Genomic DNA, 22,643 nt, shown 5'->3' on the forward strand with positions numbered 1-22,643 from the left:
TGATCCAAACGCTCCTCACTTGAACCTCCCTTACTGCAGTTAGAGCACTCAAACAATGAAATCTTAATCATAAATCTCAAAAATTGCACTGTGGAAAAATAAATCAAGGCGAATAACAAAAATCTGCTGCATAGGGCGAACTATTGCATCTGTTTGCAAGGAGTCTGCACAAAGTATGACTTGCCAATGACCTTCTACCCACACCGGTAGCAAATAAGGCCGCAGATATATGTTAGATGGGGACAGACCTACCTTCAGCATCTCCTCATGGATGCTGTAATGCCCATAAGAGCTAAAGTAGGCCTCGTCTTCATCTTCTCTCAACTCAGCAATGGCCCCCGAGCATGAAGGGCCACGACTTGTGCCTGCGTTCAGCACTAGACCTTGTGCCAACAATCTGGGGCAATGCAAACCACACACACACGCACGCACACACACACACACACACACACACACACACACACACACACACACACACACACACACACACACACACACACACACACACACATTAAGACAGAGGAAGGCCTGGTCAGTCCACCAGTACACGTGCATGTGCATGTGAGTGCTCACTCAAAATCTTAACCACTGCAGTGGAATTTTACCCCATCTCTAACTTCTATTGCCCCGCCTCTTTTTTTGCACCTCTATCCACATCAGTGGGTGCCTTTGAAACTCTATGCTGCACCCTGCTGGACCCACTTGTACATTACACATATGTTGGAGTTGCACAGCTTGAAGATAACTTCACTTTCTTTCTTAACAACTGTTTGCAGACTCTGGCATTATCTCAACTGCTCGTTCAGCTCAGTTTAAAAATTGTTTTCTGGTCCCAACATGAAAGAAGGTATAAACTAAAGAGATAAAAAATATATAAATATATACTGTTAATGCCACTGATCTTGGGTTATGATAAGTACAAAACTGGATTGTTTTTTTTATCAGCCTTTTTTTTTTTAAACTGATTTCCAAGCATCTTTGTAAGACTTTTCACTTGATGCAAGTAAGGTTTAGTCTTGGATACAACTTCAACTTTATTGACAGAATTTGTTACATCCATGCAAATAACAAAAGAAAAAATGTGCGCAGTCATTTTCTTTTCATTCATTTTATGGGACAAGTGTATTACATTTTTAAAAACTGAAATCAAGTTCATATTGGTAATGTATGTGTCACATCATTTATGCGGGTTGACTGTATTTCACATATACTGTCCACAAAGCTTAAGTTGTATTTAAAGGTATTAACCGTATGTAGCAATGCAGAAGTAAGCTATTTTCTGTGATTGTGTGGACACGTCCGATTCATTAGCCTCTATAGTAAATTACTGGAAGAATAACAAAATGCAGTAAATGGTCAAATCATTTGCACTACAAACCAGTGTTTATGACAACGGTAATAAAAAATATATGATAACAAATACCAGATTTCTAGATTTCTAGCCTACCAGCTTGCAATATCAAGCAGCATAACGGACAGTTTTTGCGCAGCTAAAAAAACCGGAAGCGGATGAGACCGGAAGCCTCGACACAATCAAGTCACAATGGCTGCGCTCACTCTTACATTAAGAATAAGGGGAGTAGTTTACACAAAAATAAAAATTCTGCTTTAATTTACCCACCTTCATGTCATTCTTTATGTTCCTTTTGTTTTGTTGTACTGTTGGCAGAATTTTCATTTTTGGGTGAACTATCGCTCCTTCCCATTTTTAAACCACAATGAAGTTGATGTTATTGTTATACTGACTTGAGTTTGTGCAGATCCTCCATTGCCCGGGCCAAGGCTTCCTCAGCTCTCTGAGCTCGGTCTTCAGCCATGCTGGCTCTCTGAAGCAGAGCAGGGATCCGATCTCCAGCCGAAAGGCTCAACGTCACAGCTGCTGCCTCACTCAACTCTTCAACATCTGACAAAATGTAAGCCAGTGGAACAAATGCGTTTAAAACATGCAAGAAAGTTTACCACTTACTTACACCATGTGTAGCCATTAACGTTTCAAACAATCTGCAAGTTATTTGGGAGTCTTATTTGGGTAACTTGACAATCCTTGATCTTTTAGATTTGAGTGATGCTTTTAACACTATTGATCATGAGACTCGGGTAATCAGGTCCTCCTAAGTAATCAGGTCCTGTCTTAGACTGGTTCAGATCCTACTTAAAGGGTAAGTTCGGCGTTTTACAAGTAAAGCCCTGTTTTAAGATCGTTTCTGATGAAATCGAACGGTTAAGATTAAAATTTGGACACATGCTGCTGTCCCGAGAATTTTAGGTTTTTGTGTTAGCACCCTCCCACCTATAAATGGTTTCATAGGGGCACTGAAACAATCATTCATATAAACGCATTAAACTTTAGTTTACAAAGACGTGAAACTCACCGAGTGGTCTGGGGTTTTCATTGATATGCTCACGCAAAAATCGCTGCAAAAGATGCTTTTGCTTTTGCCAACACAAAAACCTACAATTCTCGGGACAGCAGCATGTGTCCAAATTTTAATGTTAACCGTTCGATTTCATCAGAAACGATCTTAAAACAGGGCTTTACTTGTAAAACGCCGAACTTCCCCTTTAAGTAGCAGGAAATACTATGTTGCACTGTGTACCTACACATCCAGGCGTTACGTTATATCTTGTGGTGTTCCTCAAGGCTCAATTTTGGGTCCGCTATTTTTTAACCTATACATGCTTCCTTTAGCTGGTGTAATTGAACAGTACATTATTTCCTTTCACCAGTATGCTGACACACAGCTTTATTTTTCATTTGCACCAGATAGAGATACCCACAATTCAATTTCCACCCTGCTGGACTGCATTTTGGATGTCTCAGAACTATCTACAGCTAAACAAAGATAGGACAGAGGTACTTGTTAAAATATCATAATGATGCACGGAGAACATCTATTGCTCCATATCTTTTCTCTCTATCTCTAAAAGCAAGTAATCAGGTCACGATTTTAGGACTCATGTTTGACAGTGACCTCAGTTTTAAAATTCAGCATACAGCTTGCGTGATACAACCTACTATCAATCGACTCGCACTTAAAATTATCTTAAAACACATTTGTTCACTAGGGCCTTTCCTTGATTTATTTTATAGTTGTTTTATCATCTTATACTATAATATTATATTACACACATTTTTAAAAGGTGTTACATAAATAAAGCCTTACTTACAAAAAAAGTTCTGTTTCAAATAAATCCTTATCTTTTGAACTTTCTATTCATCAAAGAAACCTGGAAATAAAAAAGTATCACGATTTCCACAAAAATATTAAGTAGCGCAATTGTTGATAAAAATAAGAAATGTTTCTTGAGCACCAAATCAGCGTATCAGAATGATTTCTGAAGGATCATGTGACTCTGAAGACGAGATGCTGAAAATTCTACTTTGCCATCACAGGAATGAATTACATTTTAAAATATATTAAAATTGAAAAAATTATTTTAATGCCAATAATATTTTACAATATTAATATTTTTATTATATTTTTGATCAAGTAAATGATTTCTCGCAAAAGCATTAATAAAATCTTAATTTTAATGCCAATAATATTTTACAATATTAGTATTTTTATTATATGTTTGATCAAGTAAATGATTTCTCGCAAAAGCATTAATAAAATCTTACCGACCCTAAACTTTTGGACAGTGTGTGTGTGTGCGTAAACATATATAGGTGGGAATTTGTCTTTAGAAATTCTACAAAAATAATAATTCTCATACCTATCTGCAGTAATGGGTCATCTGGTAATACTGGCTTCATATATTCATCACTGTTCCAAGGCACTGGGCCATTTGAAGCCAGTAACAAACTCTCTGCAGAACATTTCTACAAAAACACACACACACACACACACACACACACACACACAAACACACACACACACACACACACACACACACACACACACACACACACACACACACACACACACAACAAAACTTAGTCAGGCTTCAAGTCATCTTGTCACCAATATCCACTTGAACCATATGAATGAAATGGATACTTACTGAAGTCCTAATGTAGTTTATCATCTTAATGTAGCTATAATCATCAAGCCCTAAAGAGGAATTAAAACATTATAAATAAGATACATCAGACATCACTCAGAACACTGAGCAGTCCTTGGTTTGGAAACTTACTGTGTTTTTGAACAAGTTCTGGAATATCCACACCATGGTCTGCCTTACAGTGTTGTAATGTCTCAGACACAGAGGTGAGAGTCCTGTTGAAAGTGAGACACAGATGTATGAGTACACATTAACCTCTCATCCTACTGGAGGTAAATAAGTTGTATATGACTTGACATGTACAAAAACATAATTACAGCTGTTAAAGGATCAGTTCACCCAAAAATACAAATTCTGACTGAACTAAACGTGAAGAGACATACAGTTTTGCAAATCTAAATAAATAGATATTCATAGTGTTCAAATCAGTGTTATTATTATCGTAAACTATAACTAAAAGATTAAATAAAATAAACGATTAAATAGCTAAATTAGAAATGTTGCAGGCTAGCTGTCATATTTGGAGATATCAGACAATAAAAGTTTGAAACAAACATGAGCGGATCACAATCCACAAAATCTGTCTCCAGTAAGTAATCTTTCAGATTTCTGTCAGGAAGAATCATGATGAGTGGTTTGTATTTAATGTCACCTGTCACACAGCACACACAGGACTGTTATGAGTTCAGATCCCTCCTCCATTGACTGCCACTGTTCTTCATCACTGTCAGACAGCTCGGGTACATCATCACACACATCATCACCTACGTGGCACGAAAAAATTACATAGTCTTAAATCACACATCCATACAAAATCTTCTAAACAACCGGTCAGAACCTTTGACATAATTAGCGGGAGCAGAATTACGCCATTTAGAAAAAAATCCTCTAGGATTAAAAATACACTCTTCAGATTAGTTACATTAAGGCAGTTTAAATCGCTTCATAAGTAAAAGCAACTATATAAATCACATTTTAAACGTTCACGTGTACCTGTGTACGCTGCCATGTTGTAGTCGCTCTCTTGAATTCGAGATTTTCCCATCCGGGTCATTCTTATTCAGGTGTACTTCCCTTTTATCACCATGTGAGGTCGCTGTTTTCTCAATAATGACATGCAGCACATGTAGCAAAAGACTCAAATACCTCAGTGTCTCTTTCTGTGACCTACTAATAAAACATCAAGAATTCACTTCAACTCAACACAACGACTAAACCAGACATGTCTTTCTGTATGTTTAGCATAACACTGCTTATCAGTCAAAACTTTGGCTCAGTTGACTAATTAATATTGTAAGGCTTATAAAAATATAACAATATAATATTTTTATTTTAAGGCTTGTGCTTAAATTGTGCAATAACTTTGGTTTATTTCTTCACATTTTGTGTGTACATTTTTAATTGATAAGTTAGACAGGAAGGAAAAGCATAGAGTGTCAAGCACAAGTGAATTTTCAGTGTGGTTTATAATAATCTCAGAATCATGTTGGAATCAGGATCTCAAGTTGGATCATGGGTTAATAAATAGCAGTTGAAGTTGCCACGTTCAATAACAGATGTTCTGAATGCAACTAAACTGTAAATGCTGAACAGCTCGTGCAGTAGGCCTATGTGTTATGGTGTCGAACGTTTAATGTCAATCTAAAGCTAATTAATGCTTGTGAAGTTGTGACTATTAAGAAAAATTGTTTCATCATGACTAGTGTTGGGTAAGTTACTCTAAAAAAAGTAATTAATTACTAACTACTAATTACATTTTCACCAGTGTAATCAAATACTTTACTAATTCCTCTCTCTAAAAAGTATTGCATTAATTATTACTTCCCATAACAACCTGGACCAGTTGAACAATACAAGGATAGACATGAAATGTCTATTAATTCTTTCAAATAAATAATATAAAATTGAATAAAAACATACATTTTAACAGTAAACAATGTTAAATGTTGATGCTAAATCCAATATTGTTTTATGTAGAATTGTTCTATTGTCTATAAAGAACACCAGAAGTAACACATTATGCTACTAAGAGTAATCCCTTACTTTACTTTTCAATGGAAAAGTAATTAAATTACAGTCATTAATTAATGCATTACACCCTTAACAGATCAGGACCAACTAAAGTTCAACGTTTTAATCCACTTTTCAGACATAACACATAAAATAATATTACTATATACACAATAGTTGTGATCAATTATGAATATAATTTATTTTTTCCAGATCCATATACAATTAAATAACAAAAAAATAGCACCAGAATCCAAAGCGAAGCATAGAAAAGCACATATAACCCTTATTTAGAACAAAGTAGTACTCAACATTTTTAAATATGTTTTTAAAATACTCAATATGATAACAGAATGAAAGTAAACTGCATTAGAATAATATTTTGGCTTATCTTGCTCACGAATCACACCATGACAGAATTGCACTTAATTAAAAAATGTGGAAATTAAAGTGTTATTTTTTGTCTCCAATGTTACCGAGATTGTATATGGCCTTGTTTTCAAGAATTTCCACTTTCTGCTCTCCATCTTGGAGTGTGTTGACAAGCATAGCTCTAGCGACTGATGTGATGGGGATGGACATTGCGGTAGGGAAAACGGAGGAGAATGCACCAAGAAATGTCCTGGCCATCCACTCAGCCGGCCTGCTCTCCTGTCTGTCCACTAGGAGCACCCTAGAAATAAACAACCAGATATGAGCAACAGAACAAATGATGATTTAAAAATATCTGAACAAGCAGATACGCACAACATACACAAATATGTATGACCTCAGAAATCACAACAGATTTTAATTCAGCAATTCAGGAACAAAAAAGTAGGACTCACGCTGGCCGGTAGACGGAGAAACGCTCAAAGCCGAGGTCTCCGATTTCTGCTTCAACCTGTCCCTGTAAATACACCAGTGTTACTGCATTGTTCAGTGCTTGGATTGAAGTACATTAATACAAGATTGTGCTTCTTTATCCATAAAAAATCGAACAAATCTAGGCTGACCATATGTTGCATTGGGTGTTATAATACCTTAGTTTTCAGGTAGAGAAAGCTGCTGGTTTTATCGGCACCTTTGGAGGATTCCAGGTGAAAATGGGAACAACCTCCTGCTTTGGCAAGTTCTGCGGACTTGAGTACGTAGTCATGATCCACCCGAAAAAACCCTTCCTGTAGCCCAATTAAAAATGGAATTAGTAACGTTATTTATCATGAAATTAACCAAATTTACCTTAATTTACCAAATTTGTCTTAGCACACTAAAAAATTACTTTCATGATTTATCACCACAACATTTTTGTCAAATCAATTTAGATCATTTATGTGGTTCAGAAGTTTTTGAGAACTCTATAGAGAAACAGAAAGTTGTTTCTTTTTAATTTGTGTTTTTCGTCTTTATTTACATTACAAATTTTCAGCATTTATTCCCAATAATGATCTTTGTCATTATACAAAGGTTTGCTTGTTTAAGAATTTTTGGAGTTGAAACAGCTGAAACAAACACTAATTTCAAGCATTATCAACTAAGGTTCTGGAGAAAAGTCCTTCATGCATTAATACAATCCATAAAGATGACGTCTGAAACATACAGCTCCTGCTTTGGCTTTGGTCGTTCCTAGACAGCAGTATCCCACATCATGGCCCTGAAAAGCCTCAGCGTACTCCTCTAACTTCTCAAAATCAACCACCTTTTGCACCTGAAGAGAAGAGGATGGTAAGACCTGAATTCATGATAACGTTTCAAAAATGACACCAAATGTCATCTGCAAACACAAACTCTTGCCCCAGATCTTTTATTATGCAATACAATGCTATTCTTTCTGGACTACTGTACATAAACAGAACATTCCCAGACTTGACACATTACCAAATTTTCATAGGCTTTGTCCTCAAAGGTTAACTGCCTTCGCCCAATGAGAGTGATCTTTGAGAAGATGTTGCGCTCCACTATTTCTTTCAAGAGCACCTTTCCAGTCTCGCCAGAAGAGCCGAGAATGAAGCACGTTCTGTTCCTCTGTCGGTAATTCTCTTCCATTGCTTTCAGATCCATTCTGTAATAAGGAAATTATTGCATAACCGTTTGAATCTCGCAACAACACAATGACACTGCAAAATTTGCACATGTGAACTAGAATGAACAGATTTGCTATTAGTTATTATAATAACTGCTTCGTAGGACAATCAAGTTTTTCCTCAAAAGCGAAATTCGATCAGCAACTCATTTTTTGTTTTACTAGTGATATTTGTGCAGCAGTTTTAGCACGGGTGTGGTAAATAAGTTACCTGAATAATAAATCTGAGAAATATTAATAGCAACTGTGCTGAAATTATATATATAATCTGAGAACTCTGAACCCATCCACTTGAGAGCTTATTTCATGGATTCAATTTATTTATATTTTCTATTATTGTTAATTTCTATCGGTATTTTTCATTATTTTATAGCATTTTTGTTGTTTTTGCACATGCTCTTTATTAATTACTATCTCTGTTTTGATCATGTTAATGACACAATAATGAAGAAAGAAATGGCATTCCTATTAAAAGGTTGTGCTACAAACGTTAACGAGAACCAGAAAGATCACGCACTGCAGAAAAATATTGGAAATGCAATCAGTACAAAGCAACAATATTGCACCAGTATTGCATAGTAACATTTATACAGTAATCTAGTGTAGAAGTGATAGTAGTCCGTAATTAATACTTTACCTTGGGATCTCGACAGTCTCTGAATTCTCCAGATACTGAAAAACAGCGGCGAGGGCCACAACAAAAACAGTGAAGAAGCTTAAGGCTTTACTCCAGTTATACCGAAATATATTCATGCCAGGCTCGATAAACAGAGGATAGGTAGTTGGTGCACTCTGAAGCTTCTTCCTGGTTACATGCTCGTTTAACATTGCGCATGCGCAGAACGCGTACATACACCGCATGCAGAGAGCGCATAGAGAGAGCGCTGCAACCATATGTCTATGGCTGCAACTGTTTTGAAACGGAAATGCACGAACACGACTGGACACGAGCAAGACAATTACTTGAAGGGATACTTCACCTAAAAATTACAGTTCTGTCATTAATTACTCACCCTTATGTCGTTCCAAACGAAATTTTCGGAACACACATGAAGATATTTTTGATAGAGCTTTCTGTCCCTCCATTGACAGCTAAGCGACCACCACTTTGAAGCTTCAAAAGGTCCATGAAGAGATTGAAAAAATTAATCCATATGAATTGAGCGGCTTAGTCCAAATTTTCTGAAGAGACAGGCTTTTTATTGAACTCCTCCTTATTGATCAAGTCATCTCGTATGCCGAAGTTATGACGTCACTTTGTAGGACAACTCGGAAGTTAGCGGCGCATGGGTTCCCTCGATAGAAAAGCTATGCATTTTCCCCATAGACTTTTGGAAAATCGCAAAAAATAAGATCTGTGTTCAACAAAGAGTTGTGACCCTTACACGTTTTGTCTATCAAGATAATCTTCACAAGTTATTCCAAAATGTATAGGCTACATTTTGAAGCCTATATAGAGTTTAAAAAGCCACAAGCAGAATTAGGCCTAAGTTTAAAAAAACACAAGCAGGTTATAACTGGTGTGTTTTATGTCATAGATCAAAACGTGAAAATATTTAGAGGCTTTGTTAACCACAGAGGGCGAGGGAACCGGAGGGAACTCACTTCCGCGTTTTGGTATACAAAGTGACGTCATAACTTCGGCACTCTAATAAATACCAGTTTGGATTTTCTTTAAACCCCGATCTGTACGAGTTGGGGGCGTGTCAGTGAAACATGTCGAAATCAATGGATGCAACGTCTGTAGCTGACGTAAATTTTAATTGAATTTCAATGTTTACTCGTCCTAGAAACTGTTATTTATCATGATCATCATTAATCTTGTTATAAGCAGCAAGTTAATGAATTACAAAAAAAAAATGCTAACAGTTTACAGTTTACATTGGCTTCATCAGTTTATTAAAACCATAAAAAGAAAAACACACCTGATGCGCATTGTTTGTTCTTCATTTTCTATTAGCAGAGTATTTTCGTGTAATTAATTAAAATAAGGTACACCGCCATCTTGCTCCGACGAAACTGACTGGGTTGCATAAACACGACTTCCCACCTCCTGGGAAGTTCGTACATAACTTCCCAGGAGGACCAAAATCACAAATTTGTGTAGGCTAAGTGTTAAAATAATGCAAAGAGTAAAGAAAAGAATGACACACTAAATGTAGGAATTATGTTGATTAAACATTCAATCAATAAAATCAATAATTAGTAGTCGAAGTGGTGCAAGTGAATTAGACCAAATTCCTATTGTTAATTTTATTTATATAATTTTTTTTTATGTATGTCAAGGAATTCTATGGCAAATTTATTTTACATTTTTAAATCACTTATTTACATACATGTCATATCTCACAATTGCAATTTTATTTCTCTTTATTGCAACTTTCTCTCTCAATGTGACAATTTTTATTTTGAAGTTTATTTTGAAGAACTATTTCTTTTAATACTTTGAGAGTATTTTTTACTAATTAAAAACATTTTACTCATAAAAATATATGTTAAAATAATTAATTCATTGATAATTAATACATTTTGAGTTTATTTAAAAAGTAAAATAATAATATTAAAATTTTAAAAAAGTTTAAAATGTCATATCACTGGTTAAAGAAGAAGTTGTATTTTGCATGGAATCCTGGCACACATGTTGAGATCATATAATCAGAAAAATGTTACTCACTTTATTACCTTGAATTAAAGTAATGTATCTACAATGCATCTGGAACCGACGCGCTTCTGTGTGATGCCCTCTCCTCACCAGTAGGTGTCAGTATACGTTTAAGATCATTGTCTCGGAGCTCTATTGGGCCTTCTCTTGCCTCCCACTATTATGATTTGATGGTGAAACAAAAAATGCTTGCCTCCTATTGTTTAATCTTTTAGTTGTGCTTCATGTCTGTACGCTGTGGAAAGGCTTTCCTATCAGAAAGTACAATTGAAACATGCACATTTTGCAATATTACTAGGAAAGTGTGATTCAAGTCCTTAAATGGAAGGGCCTAACACCAATACATGCATTTCAAAACTGCATTATACAGTGTCATTAAACATATCACAATTTCCAATGAGACCATTTCCCTTTATAGCTAACAAGGCCACACCATATGTTCCAATCCTTAAAAGCAGATTGTATTGTCTGTGCACAAGACTCCAACTGTTTAAATTCCACCTCTTGTTCAAACGTTTGTTGGCCGCTAGTATGAATAGACCCATATGTCAGCTGACAATCCTGCTCTTTCAGATGTTGCTGAACAAATGTAGCGGAGATTTAAAAGCAATGGATATCAGCTTTTATTATTCTTTCTTTACATCTTTAAGAAAATCAGAAAATAGCTCTACAGATAGAATCATGTTTTTTGCATGAGTTTGTCATATTTAATAAACCATATTTTAATGCAGCCAGTTCAATTGGGTTTTATATATAATCCTAGGGTTCTTGGCTCAGTTTTAAAGAACCATTTATGCCAAAAAGGTTCTATGTAAGAAGAAATGTCTTAAACATTATAATACTTTCCTGTTTATTAGGTTATTTAATTTTTTTTCTAGTGATAAAGTACACTCTTAGAAAACAAGGTACAAAAGCTGCACTTGGCGTGTTACCCTTTCAAAACTTACACCTTTGTACCTATTAGTAGGCCTACCTAAATGGTAGCCTTAATGAGAACCTTTTTAAAGGGTAACTTCAACAACAGATTTTGTATTAAAAGGAATTATTTACTATTAACTAAATCCATAATGATCCCATGGTGGAATTCCAAAAGGTTCTATACATGAATATCAGATGATGTCACCAACGTCTCCTCACTGACGTCACTCAATTCTAAAACATGTCTTCCGCCATCTTGAGTACCTGATTCGGCAAGATCGATACGTCAGTCGCAAAGGAACTAGAGCTTATTCTCTGGCCGAGCCCGAACTTGCGGGCCGATATTTACCGTCACTATCCTCGGGCCGATATTTACCGTCACTATCCTCGGGCCGATATTTCCCGTCACTATCCTCGGGCCGGGCCCTTGATCGAGAGATGTGCACTCCCAATACAAAAGAGTGCGGCGCGGGACTAGATTTGATGGCCGAGTGCGAGCGGCAATGCACTCTCTGTGTGTGTGCGCGTTGCAGGGAGAATACTCCCGCAAACTAGAAATATCTATGAAGAAAACATAAAAACTAATACATTTTTGCAGAAAAGCAACAAGAACTAAAACAAAATAGAAACGATTTACAGGCCAGAGTTTCCTTTTAAAACACGTTTGGAGCGTTGAGCGATGTAGCCAATCACAGACGTGTTGATTTCTTCAACGCAAAGGCCAATCAGAAGCATTTAAGATAGAGGTTTTGAGCAGTGAGGGGAGTACTGTATATGCTCAAAACGGACTTTTTGTTCAGAGCTCTGAATGCTGACAAATCCTCTAATTGTAACAAACAAAGTGTATATATTATGAAAGATTCATTGTGCAGTCAGCTTAATTGATATTAACAGATGTGAGATCGCGATTAACTGATGTCAGCTTTTTAGGAATTATTAAGGGAGCGCACTTTGCGCGCATTCAGTCAAAATCCTTCAATCATATCATGCCGAACCATGCACGCAGCTGCTTGCTTTTATGTTATAACAGTGGTGTGCAAACTCTCTGTGCAGTGTTCATGTTGTCTGTGGTGAGTGGATGTAAATGATAATGATCTTACGCTATTTTAGGGGTGTGCGATATCACGATTTATGATCGTGGATTATATCCACCATCTGCTTTTGAAGAAATGTCGTAGTATCGTGCATTCTATCAGTTCTGGCGCCTCCGTCTCAGCATAGGCTACAACGCGACGTATATTCACATCAAATGTTAACGCAAATGAACGGGACAATGCAGTTCACATAAGTTCATTATTTGCATGTGCTACCAAGTCATTCACGTGTTGATGCGCGGTTCTAACGAGCGCTTTTCTGAGCGCGTACACCCGAAGCGCACTAAGCCTGTCTAACAACAGCGACAGGTTAGTTATCTTTCTAGTCTTATTGCGCGAATACTGTCAAATACACACAGGGTTTACATAAACAAAGTTGGTTATGTATAAATTGAAACAAACAGAGAAAATCTGCTTCCTAGCTAATGCCGTCAGTATTGTACAGTACTCGGCAGGTACTCAAGATGGCGGCAGTCAACTGGAAAAAGAGAGGATGAGGTAAGAGGTCATGTGACTGATATTCATGTTTACTCTGTAAAAAAAAATAAAAAAAAAATAAAAACATGATTAATAAGATATGAGAACATAAGTTTTTACATTGCTTTAACTCATCAAAATAAGTTAAGCAATGTCAACTATTTTTTATAAGTTATACAAATTTCAACTAATTTTTGAAGTCAATTTATTTGTATAGGTTGTATAGTATTTAGAGTCATTACGTTCCTGTATATATTGCGTGAATGACGGGTGGTTGGGCAGATATTGTGTTTTGCGGTAGGTGGTATGCCATACGGAACCGTTGCCACTGAAACTGCATATTAACGCACCAGTGGGGCTCGACAGCCTTAGTCAAACGGGTTGGCGCGTATGGTTGGGTTGCGGAGAGATTGTGAGATTGTGGTTAGGTCTCAGCAGCAAGAGGGAAGTAGAGGTCAGTAAGCTGGGCTGAGTTGAGTGGGGGACGGAGGGGGGTGACTCTGGGACGCCAGAGTCACTGTCGAGCCCTCTTGAGGTGTCGTGGGCTAGTCGACGAAACACTGAGGACGGAAGGTGCCCACTTGAAGACCCTAGAGATGTTCCCTACTCCGCTCAATCCAGAGGGTTGTTATGGGGGACCGCACTGTGGTTGCAGCCGTTGTGTGTGCTGACGCGCAATACACTGTATTAACACCAGACAGAAGATTCACGTCACTAGATGGAAAGAAGCGTAAATGGATGGAGAAGCATAGGTTACTGTAAAGCTACGTCTTAGTTGGTGATTATCTTGGCGAAAGCCGAGTACAAATCAGCATGAAGTTTTAACATCTACTCTCGTGTAATGGAAATCATGTAACTTAAGTTGAAATGACTCAAACATCCAAGTTGATTTTACTGAAATTTTAAGCCAGCGACTTTTTTTCACAGTGTATTTAAGGCGTCTGACAGAATCTTCTAGAACCTTTTCTTCTAAGAATGAGTTTGTTCAGCAACCATACTTGTAGAACTAAATGATTGTAGAGTACAAGTAAGGAAGTGTTATTCAGAAAGCAACCCATAGTGCATCTGGATCTGCTCACGCAATGAGTGAATTTTTCCTGCTGATTTTTTTAACTTAAAGCCTCTCTCTGAAAAGCTGCTCTTTTTCTATTATTGAGCTTAAACCAATTTCGTTGCAGAGAGGGAAGAATGACAAAATGCGTCATGAAGGAATCCACATCCCCCTCGCAGCTTAAGACAAAAGACTTGGATCTTGCTGTCCTGACAGTAACAGAGCGACCGCGGTGAGCCCCAGAGATGCCAGCGGAGTATAGTCTGTTAATTACCACTGAGTGGAATCAAAATGGCTTCCTATTGTCCAGTCTTGGTGGGGGTTTGTGGCAGCCTGCGGAGGAGAGATGGCTTTGTGTAGGCCGCCGTCATACACACATGTTGAGTCATTGTGGGCTGACTTCGATCAGATGAACGTATGTAGGAAATGCTATTGAGGACATGCTGGGGTTCAGGGGAGGGTTGTCATTCACAGTGTCATTAAAAACACTTTTTACAGCCACACTTTTAAATGTCAAAACAGCTTGATATGACTTGAAGTCATACATTTTACTTTTGATTATAACTCAGCAAAACCATATCTTTCACTATACTTCGAATAAAGAATATTAAGAATATTATAGGTTAGAGATCGCGAGCGGTAAATGTTAAGCTTATGCTATCAAGTTTTGATGAAACTTTCAAAAATCTTTTGACTGACACCTTTCTGTACAGGTGACACATTACATGGCTCATTCAAAAAGGTTAAAGAAACCCAGTAGTGCCAAACATGTAATATTTACAAAAAAAATGCAATATTATATATATATATATATATTCTTTTTTTTTATTTTTTTTTAATTAATTTCAACACTTTCAACAGACACTTTGAATATGTGTTATGGGTAAAAAAACAACAACATACGTAAAATCATTAGGATATTAAGTAAAGATCATGTTCCATGAAGATATTTTGTAAATTTCCTACCGTAAATATATAAAACATTTATCTCTGTGAGTGAATGCAGCACAATCGCGAACAGAAATGTACAACTTTAAAGGCGATTTTCTCAATGTTTTGATTTTTTTGCACCCTCATATTCTAGTTTTTTAAATAGTTGTATCTCGGCCAAATATTGTTATATTGCTTATTTATTCAGCTTTCAGGTGATAAATCTCAATTTCATAAAATTGACCCATGTGACTGGATTTGTGGTCCAGGGTCACTCACACACACACACACACACACACACACACACACACACACACACACACACACACACACACACACACACACACACACACACACACACACACATATATATATATATATATATATATATATATATAGTATATGTATGTATATATCAGCACATCAAGTGAAAGTTTCTAAGTATTTGGTATGTCCCTCTTTTGCTTTAATGATAGGCGCACTTGAGCTGCATAAACTCCACAAATTTGTGTAAAACCTGAGTAGTGACCTAGAAATGAGTGATCTATATGTCTTATTCATGTTCATTCATAACATTCATTACAAAATGTTTCAAAACCCTAAAATCTTGTTTATTTCCAGGTCTGAAATTAGATTTTAAATCCAAAATATTTATCTCAGACTTATGGACAGCACTGTACATTAAATACCATAATATCCAATGTACCCTTTCCACAAAAAAAGCCTCCTACTGTGCTCCAACTCTAAAATCTGTAAGATAAAAACTATTCTAATCCAGAATACACAGAAACAGGAGGCCTAATGCCCCACTGTAGTGCAATATGTCCCATATCCTGGCCAATTGAAACATGCGCACTGACACAGAGGGCTTAGCCAGCAGAGCCACTGACTCTTGAGTGTGATGCTAATGATGGCCATTAATGGAGCCTGACAGCACAATCTGCTCCTCATTGTAGCACCTTAGCAGGATCTGCAGCTTGCAAGGGGCCAAAGAGGAGGCAGGCGGCTTGGGACGCCAGGGCGAATCAAGTGGCAAGTGGTCGCGCAGGGACCGGGAGGTTTCAAGAACAGAACCGGGGACCTGGCACAGAGGGACTGTGGATTGCAGGCCGATCCCAGCTGATCCCCGGGTGAGGATTAGCTTAATTAGACCTCAATAGCCTTTATAGTCAAATGCAACTGTCAGTTACTGTCAAAAAAGGACTGTCCAATAATGTGAGGCTAATTCTTCAGTAGTCCCAGAGGTACATGCATCACAGGCTTCACAATCCCAGAGCTGAACAGGAGCGACATCATTAGACTTGACTCTTTTACCTTGTTATATATTTCATTTGCATGTCAGATAATCTTAACAACGACTGGTCTGGTCACCCTACGACCCATATCAGACTAAAACCTGCAAGGGATCTTAATATATTTGTCAAAATGAGAAAGGTTTCCTATATAGAATAATGGTAAAACATATTGTTAATTGTTAGTTCATGTTAGGTAACTAAACAAATGAGACCTTATTGTAAAGTGTTACCAGAAAAATCAGCTAAATAGAATATTTTTGGCATTATTCATTTTGCATAATGTTTAATTTATGACATTTAAATGCATCATATTTTAGTCCATGCTACAACACTAATTTATTATATCACACGAAAAAATAATCGGAAGGAGAAGAAATTATTAAATGAGCATTTGATCATGTTAGTAAAATGAACTAATTTCCTTACCATTTATCCTTATTCTTAATTTTATCATCTGTTATTCATGTGGACATCATAGGTTTAAAAATAAAAATCAAAGTGAATATATGGCTATTTTAGCACAGTTTTTGTGAAGTCAATTACACAAATATACTTTACCATTAGTCATAACTTGGAACTTAGTTTAGGTACTCATGTACTAAAAACTGAAAGGTTTTTGAAAAGTTTCACGTACAAACGGCAACGTTGTCAAAACGATCAACGTTCACACTGATCCACGAAAACAACTAAAAACGCTGTATTATTCATGCCAGGGCAGTAGTTGGCGATGTCACTTTGTAAAGAAACACTACGCGCCTATAGACTACACATGTAATGTCCATGACGTCACCGTTTTCACAAATTCAAGTTTTTGTAGTTTACACTGAGACGATATACTATAGGTATCGTTTTCAAAAAATGGCATTTTGAAACCTGTTTTCAAAAGTTTGCATTTTGCAGGCCCCGGAAACACCGTTGTCGTGTAAATGAACAGCCAAAACGCATAAAAAGCTTCCAGTTTTTAGTTGAAACCGGTGTCATGTAAACGCGCCCTGAGTCTGTGCTGGCAGAGCGGCCGATCCAGGCTTAGTATCAATGCGGCTCAGCTCGGCTTTGTGGCCCAAATGCCATCAGCTAAGCTGGTCTCAGACCTGCTTTGACCAGGCTTCCTGCCAGCTCATCCAAAACAATGGCGTAATTAAATGAACAAACAGATTAGATCAGCCCAACACAGAGGGAGATGGGATCGTAGATCAGGCCCCTGCCATGGACACAGCAGGATCACATAATACTTGGAAATGCATAAGCACATCTGTCCGGCCTGCTGTGTAAAGCACAGATACGTTAGCTTACAATGGGAGGAGACAGGTGAAGTGTATTACAGCACAGGGCTGGACATATTTTCTTGTAGGTTCGGCTTCATCAACTGAATTTCCATTGAGCTATTTTCTTCAGTGGGGGATGTACTGAAAACTGTTTGTCTAAAAGAAAGTTTACACAGTAAATTACTAAGAAATTACTTACACATGATGACTTAAACATTTATTGAGAACGTCATACATATGCATAACGTGCAAATGAATCAAATAGGAATCGAGAGACCTGAGATCCCAGTGAGCACTATTCAGGATCGCAGGCTGAATAATACATGCCATTTAATGTCCAAAACAAGCTATTTCTTAAAAACAACAGGTTCTTTCACGATTATTTGTAGTATCTTAAATTTAGCTGTATTTTAGGTTTCAGCTTTCTGTGTCTCTTTGGAGAAAAGTTGTTTATGTTACATCAGATCTTCAGTTGTGTTACCGGAAAAGTAAAGCTCGGTAGGTTCTTTGAAACACCAGCAAATACTTTTTAGTGAACTATAAAGCTTACGTTTTTCAAAACAGTTTTAACATTCCCTAAACTGTAAGTGCAATTGTCATAACTGTATGCTGGAACATCAGAACTCTATTGCATGTCTGCTAAATGTAGTAACTCACCCAAAACATTTAATTCATGCTTCAAAACCTATTGTGTCGGTACATTGGTCAATGGCACCAAAATAAAGTGTTTTTGTCGTCGTGTGAGCCGCACTGTTTTTTTTTTTTTTACCGTGGAAATATTTGACTGACTGCATAAACAATACAAGAATGTCTAGCTGAATGTTCTTGTTTGTCACACTGAGCTTTTTAGATACAGATATTAACAGCAGGTACTCATTTAGTCAATCAAAAGTCAATACTGTACACAACATTTTTCATTTATACAGTACATTTATTTTTGAAGAAATGTGTTTGCAGAGAATTTTCAGTTAACATGTAACGCATTTCTACAAAAATAAATGTACTGAATAAATTAAAAAATGTATTTCTACAGTACTGCTGCTGCTGTTTATGGTTGTGATGTTCAAAAATTGTTGTTCAAACACTACGATTACAAACTTTGATTGATTGTACGGTCTTTGTTGATCTTTGTACGATCTTCTCGTGCCCTCCTGAGGGTTAGGTTTAGGGTGGACCGTCATACAAATCATATATTTTTTCTCCAAAAGTCAGATCGAATGAATTCATATGAAATCACCACCTTGTATGGTACTTCCTGTACGAATTCTCATCTGGTTGAAATATACAGAAAACTGATAGATAGATATAGATGGATGGGTGGATGATGCTTTTGGTTTAGAATAAAATAAAATAAAATAAAATTCAGAGAAGTGTAGAATCAACCGAACGCTGTTTTATTCTCATCATGGTTTGGGTGATTCCCAGATTTTCCCAAGAGAAACACTATGTACTGTGCCTTTTGTTTTCTATATCAAATACTATAATAATAGAAAGCTTCTTAGAGGATATCTATGTTTGGTTTAGGTTTTCTCCATCAGTCCTGTTTGCAGACTTCAAATCTCCCTTTTGTTGCACGTCTGGACTATCCTAATGACTTCTTTGAACTGCCGATGTTCTCTGAGGTACAGCTTTGTGTGCAACTCAACCTCTCGTCTGGAAACATGCTAAGTCGCTAACCTCTACTCTCTTTCCCACATCAGATTTGAGTATGAATGACATAGTTTTCCTTAATACAAAATGTAAGCGTTATTATTGCCTTGTACTGATCTTATCACAATGTCTTCAGCCAAGTATGTTCAAAATTCATACTAAACAAACCTTATAAGAAGGATTGTATCAGAATCTGCATCTTGCAGGTCTCGCAGTGTCCTCTCAGCAAGACTTTGGCTTTAAAAGCCTCATTAAGAAGATCCAAAGTAGCCCAGAGTGTGGACTCTGAACCAAGCCGAGGATCATATCAGACCCACCACAGAACTGAGAAATCTCCCTGCCAATGAACAAACACAACTACAAATGGCCAGACTGCTAGCACAATAGCACAGTGAAAGGAACCAAATTAGCTGGAGGCTAACAACAATTTACCAACACCTGTATTAGTGTGCTTGCTCGGCAGGGAGCTGAGCTGAACAAGCACTAATCCCTATAAACCCTACAGGACCCCTCCTACCAAATCAGCATTTGCATATTCTCCATTTATTGGTTGATGAGGAACCTCTAGCCCAGAAGGTTTGCTTGGATCGGGAACGTTTCATTCCTCCACACTCGCACTCTCGCTGCCTGGGTGGTTCGATGATTATCTCCAGCCCGCGTTGGTGAGAGCGAGGGCTGTGTGTGTGTTAGAGATTAGCAGGCATTAGAATGACTGTGTGCTACTACATTCTCTCACCCCCCATGACTGAACCTAATTGGAGAGGTGGAGAAGATGGGCAAGTCATTAGGCCCGAGCTGTTTGCTTAGGAGTTGACCGACTGTGATACAAGTCTCACTATGGTTTCTGTTCTCCGTTTCTTTTCAGAGAGGATGATAGAGGGATGCCACAACAAGAATGGGATGGGAAACTTCTTACAAATCTTGTTGGGATGGATACGAATCAGATAAAAAGAGGAAGACGCTGGGGGAAAAAGGAGGCCATTCAGTCTAAAAGAGTAGCCTATACATGAATTAATTTGGCATGCACTTTTAGCCACAGTATTTACTGTATAAGCCTACCGTAATTTGGAAGAAAGTTGTGATTTCAGTAATCTCTGTGAGATCTGCTTGGTTCACCCCTAGCTAACAGGGTCTGTACTCAGAACTTTGAAGAAGGTTCTCTCAAAGTTATGAACAAACATACTTCTAGTAATGTTAATAGAATGTTACCTGGTGTTCTCAAGATGTTAGCACAAAGACACTTTATATGTTGTTCACAGAACGTTTTTTCCTGAAACGTTTTAGTTGGATGTTCATCTGATGTTATACTTGTTACTTATGTTCGGTGAACATTCTGAAACGTTCCTATAATGTTTGTACAATGATAAAATCTAATGAAAAATGACAAATCTGTCATCATTAATTCCTCCTTATGTTGTTCCAAACATGTTTGAAATTGCTGTCTTTAGTTGATCACAAAAGGATGAAGGATGCAATTTTTTTTAATAATGAAAGTAAATGGGAACTGAGATTGTCAAGCTACTATAAGGACAAAAAAATCTGCATAAAAGCATAATTTATGTAATGTGCACTATTAAGTAATAGTTATTCTCTAAAAATCTTCCATTATACAGTAAGTTTGATTGACATACAGAGTTTTTAAAGACATGTGATTGAATAAAAACATATCGGAGATCATAAAAAGTTCTGTAGTTAGTGACCACTGATTTGTTAAGATAATCTCCTTTTGTGTTCCACAGAAGAAAGAAAGTCATACAGGTTTGGAAAGACATGAGGGTGTATAAATGAAGACATAATTTTCATCAATCTAATACTGAGAAGATACAAAGAGCATGTCTTACTTTGACAGATAGTATATGGAAATGTCTATTTCTTAAAAACACACACACAAATTCACCTACAGTACATAACCCAATGAAGATACTGTTAAGCTACACTACTATTTAAAAGTTTGGGGTCAGAAAGAGTTTAACAATTAATACTTTTATTCAGCAAAGATGCCTTAAATTGATCAAAAGTAACAGTAAATACATTTATAAAGTTGAAAAAGATTTGTATTTCGAATAAATGCCACAAAATCTTTCAACATTGATAATATTCAGAAATAAGCATATTAGAATGATTTCTGAAGGATTATGTGACACTGAAGACTGGAGTAATAATGCTGAGAATTGCCTTCACAGGAAAAAATGTACATTTTAAAATATATTCAAATAGAAAACTATTATTCTTCATTTCATTTCAGGCTATACTGAGTGGATTTCTTCCATGCAAGTGGAGGGTAAAACAACATGATGAATCTTTTATACAAGATATGACGGCATTCACATGATCAAGGTTTCCCCTTTCACTTACTGTACACCATCTGGACACTGATATGCTACCAACTATTAAAAGTGAACCCGAGAAAAATTGTCAGTCCGCATGCTTTCGTCTTTCACGTGCTGTCTGCAATGTTGATATCAGTGTCCCAAACCTTGAGCCGCTGCTGCCAAGATCTCCGTCCTCACGGGAGCTCAAAAGGCCCGAGAGTGCCGTTTAGTCTGATTTTGATTTTAAGTGAGCATCAGATCAGATGTCAATGTCTATTCCCACAGGCTGCAACCCTGTCAGATACCCCTCTGTGCCAATTAGTGGAGAGAAAGGACGGAGACAAGGACAGAAGCTGCACTGCTGGGCCACTAAAGCCCCTCTGGTGCAGGGGCTAATGGCTAATCAGAGACGGACTTACTGTCTTCATACTGGCTGGATTTTGTAAGTCCTTTTGGGGTTATCTGTCCTGGGAGACCACAAGCGTGGAACATGGTGAGGTGCTAAATGTTGGCTGTTGAATCAGATATTGGTCTAATCTGAGGAGAGAGCGCCCAGATTTTTGACAAACAACAAAATATGTTGTATACACAGACAAGGCATTATAAGCATCTTTCAACTTTATGATATTAATGTACAAAATGGCCCTACAAGTTCAAAAATATTTGTAAAATATTTTATATTTTTAAAATATGTTAAATATGAGGTAAGATATTGGTATCAATTTACAATAAGGTTGCATTAGTTAACATTAGTTAACTACATTAGTTAACATGAACTGTACTTATACAGCATTTATTAATCTTTGTTAATGTTAATTTCAGCATTTACATTCAGAAGTTGTATTTGTTAACATTAGTTAATGCACTGTGCGCTAACATAAACAATGAACAGCTGGATTTTTAGTAACTAAC

At 37.0% G+C, this 22,643-nt stretch overlaps 2 protein-coding genes across 3 annotated transcripts in view; both read right to left on the reverse strand.

Annotated features, from left to right (window-relative positions):
• prmt3 (protein arginine methyltransferase 3) overlaps positions 1-5,073 on the reverse strand; it is a 64,904-nt gene extending 59,831 nt beyond the window's left edge. The window contains exons 1-7 of the mRNA XM_077227873.1: positions 4,999-5,073; positions 4,658-4,769; positions 4,138-4,220; positions 4,006-4,055; positions 3,718-3,823; positions 1,747-1,903; positions 253-397 (exon numbers count right to left, since the gene is read on the reverse strand). Of these exons, the coding sequence (XP_077083988.1) occupies positions 253-397; positions 1,747-1,903; positions 3,718-3,823; positions 4,006-4,055; positions 4,138-4,220; positions 4,658-4,769; positions 4,999-5,059 (714 nt within the window). The 5' untranslated portion in view covers positions 5,060-5,073. The remainder of the gene's footprint in view (positions 1-252; positions 398-1,746; positions 1,904-3,717; positions 3,824-4,005; positions 4,056-4,137; positions 4,221-4,657; positions 4,770-4,998) is intronic.
• Positions 5,074-6,192: 1,119 nt separating this feature from the next.
• htatip2 (HIV-1 Tat interactive protein 2) overlaps positions 6,193-22,643 on the reverse strand; it is a 39,666-nt gene continuing 23,215 nt past the window's right edge. The window contains exons 1-6 of one of the 2 annotated variants that reach the window (XM_077227876.1): positions 8,715-8,983; positions 7,873-8,056; positions 7,595-7,702; positions 7,038-7,175; positions 6,843-6,904; positions 6,193-6,688 (exon numbers count right to left, since the gene is read on the reverse strand). In XM_077227876.1, coding sequence (XP_077083991.1) covers positions 6,469-6,688; positions 6,843-6,904; positions 7,038-7,175; positions 7,595-7,702; positions 7,873-8,056; positions 8,715-8,971 — 969 coding nt within the window. In that variant the 5' untranslated portion in view covers positions 8,972-8,983 and the 3' untranslated portion in view covers positions 6,193-6,468. Of the gene's footprint in view, positions 6,689-6,842; positions 6,905-7,037; positions 7,176-7,594; positions 7,703-7,872; positions 8,057-8,714; positions 8,984-22,643 lie in introns of those variants that run through there. The other variant, XM_077227875.1, reaches the window with a different exon arrangement.

This window comes from Siphateles boraxobius, unplaced genomic scaffold (assembly GCF_051911475.1).
Source record: "Siphateles boraxobius isolate OS27281-9 unplaced genomic scaffold, OSU_SipBor_1 130, whole genome shotgun sequence".
NCBI lineage: Eukaryota > Metazoa > Chordata > Actinopteri > Cypriniformes > Leuciscidae > Siphateles > Siphateles boraxobius.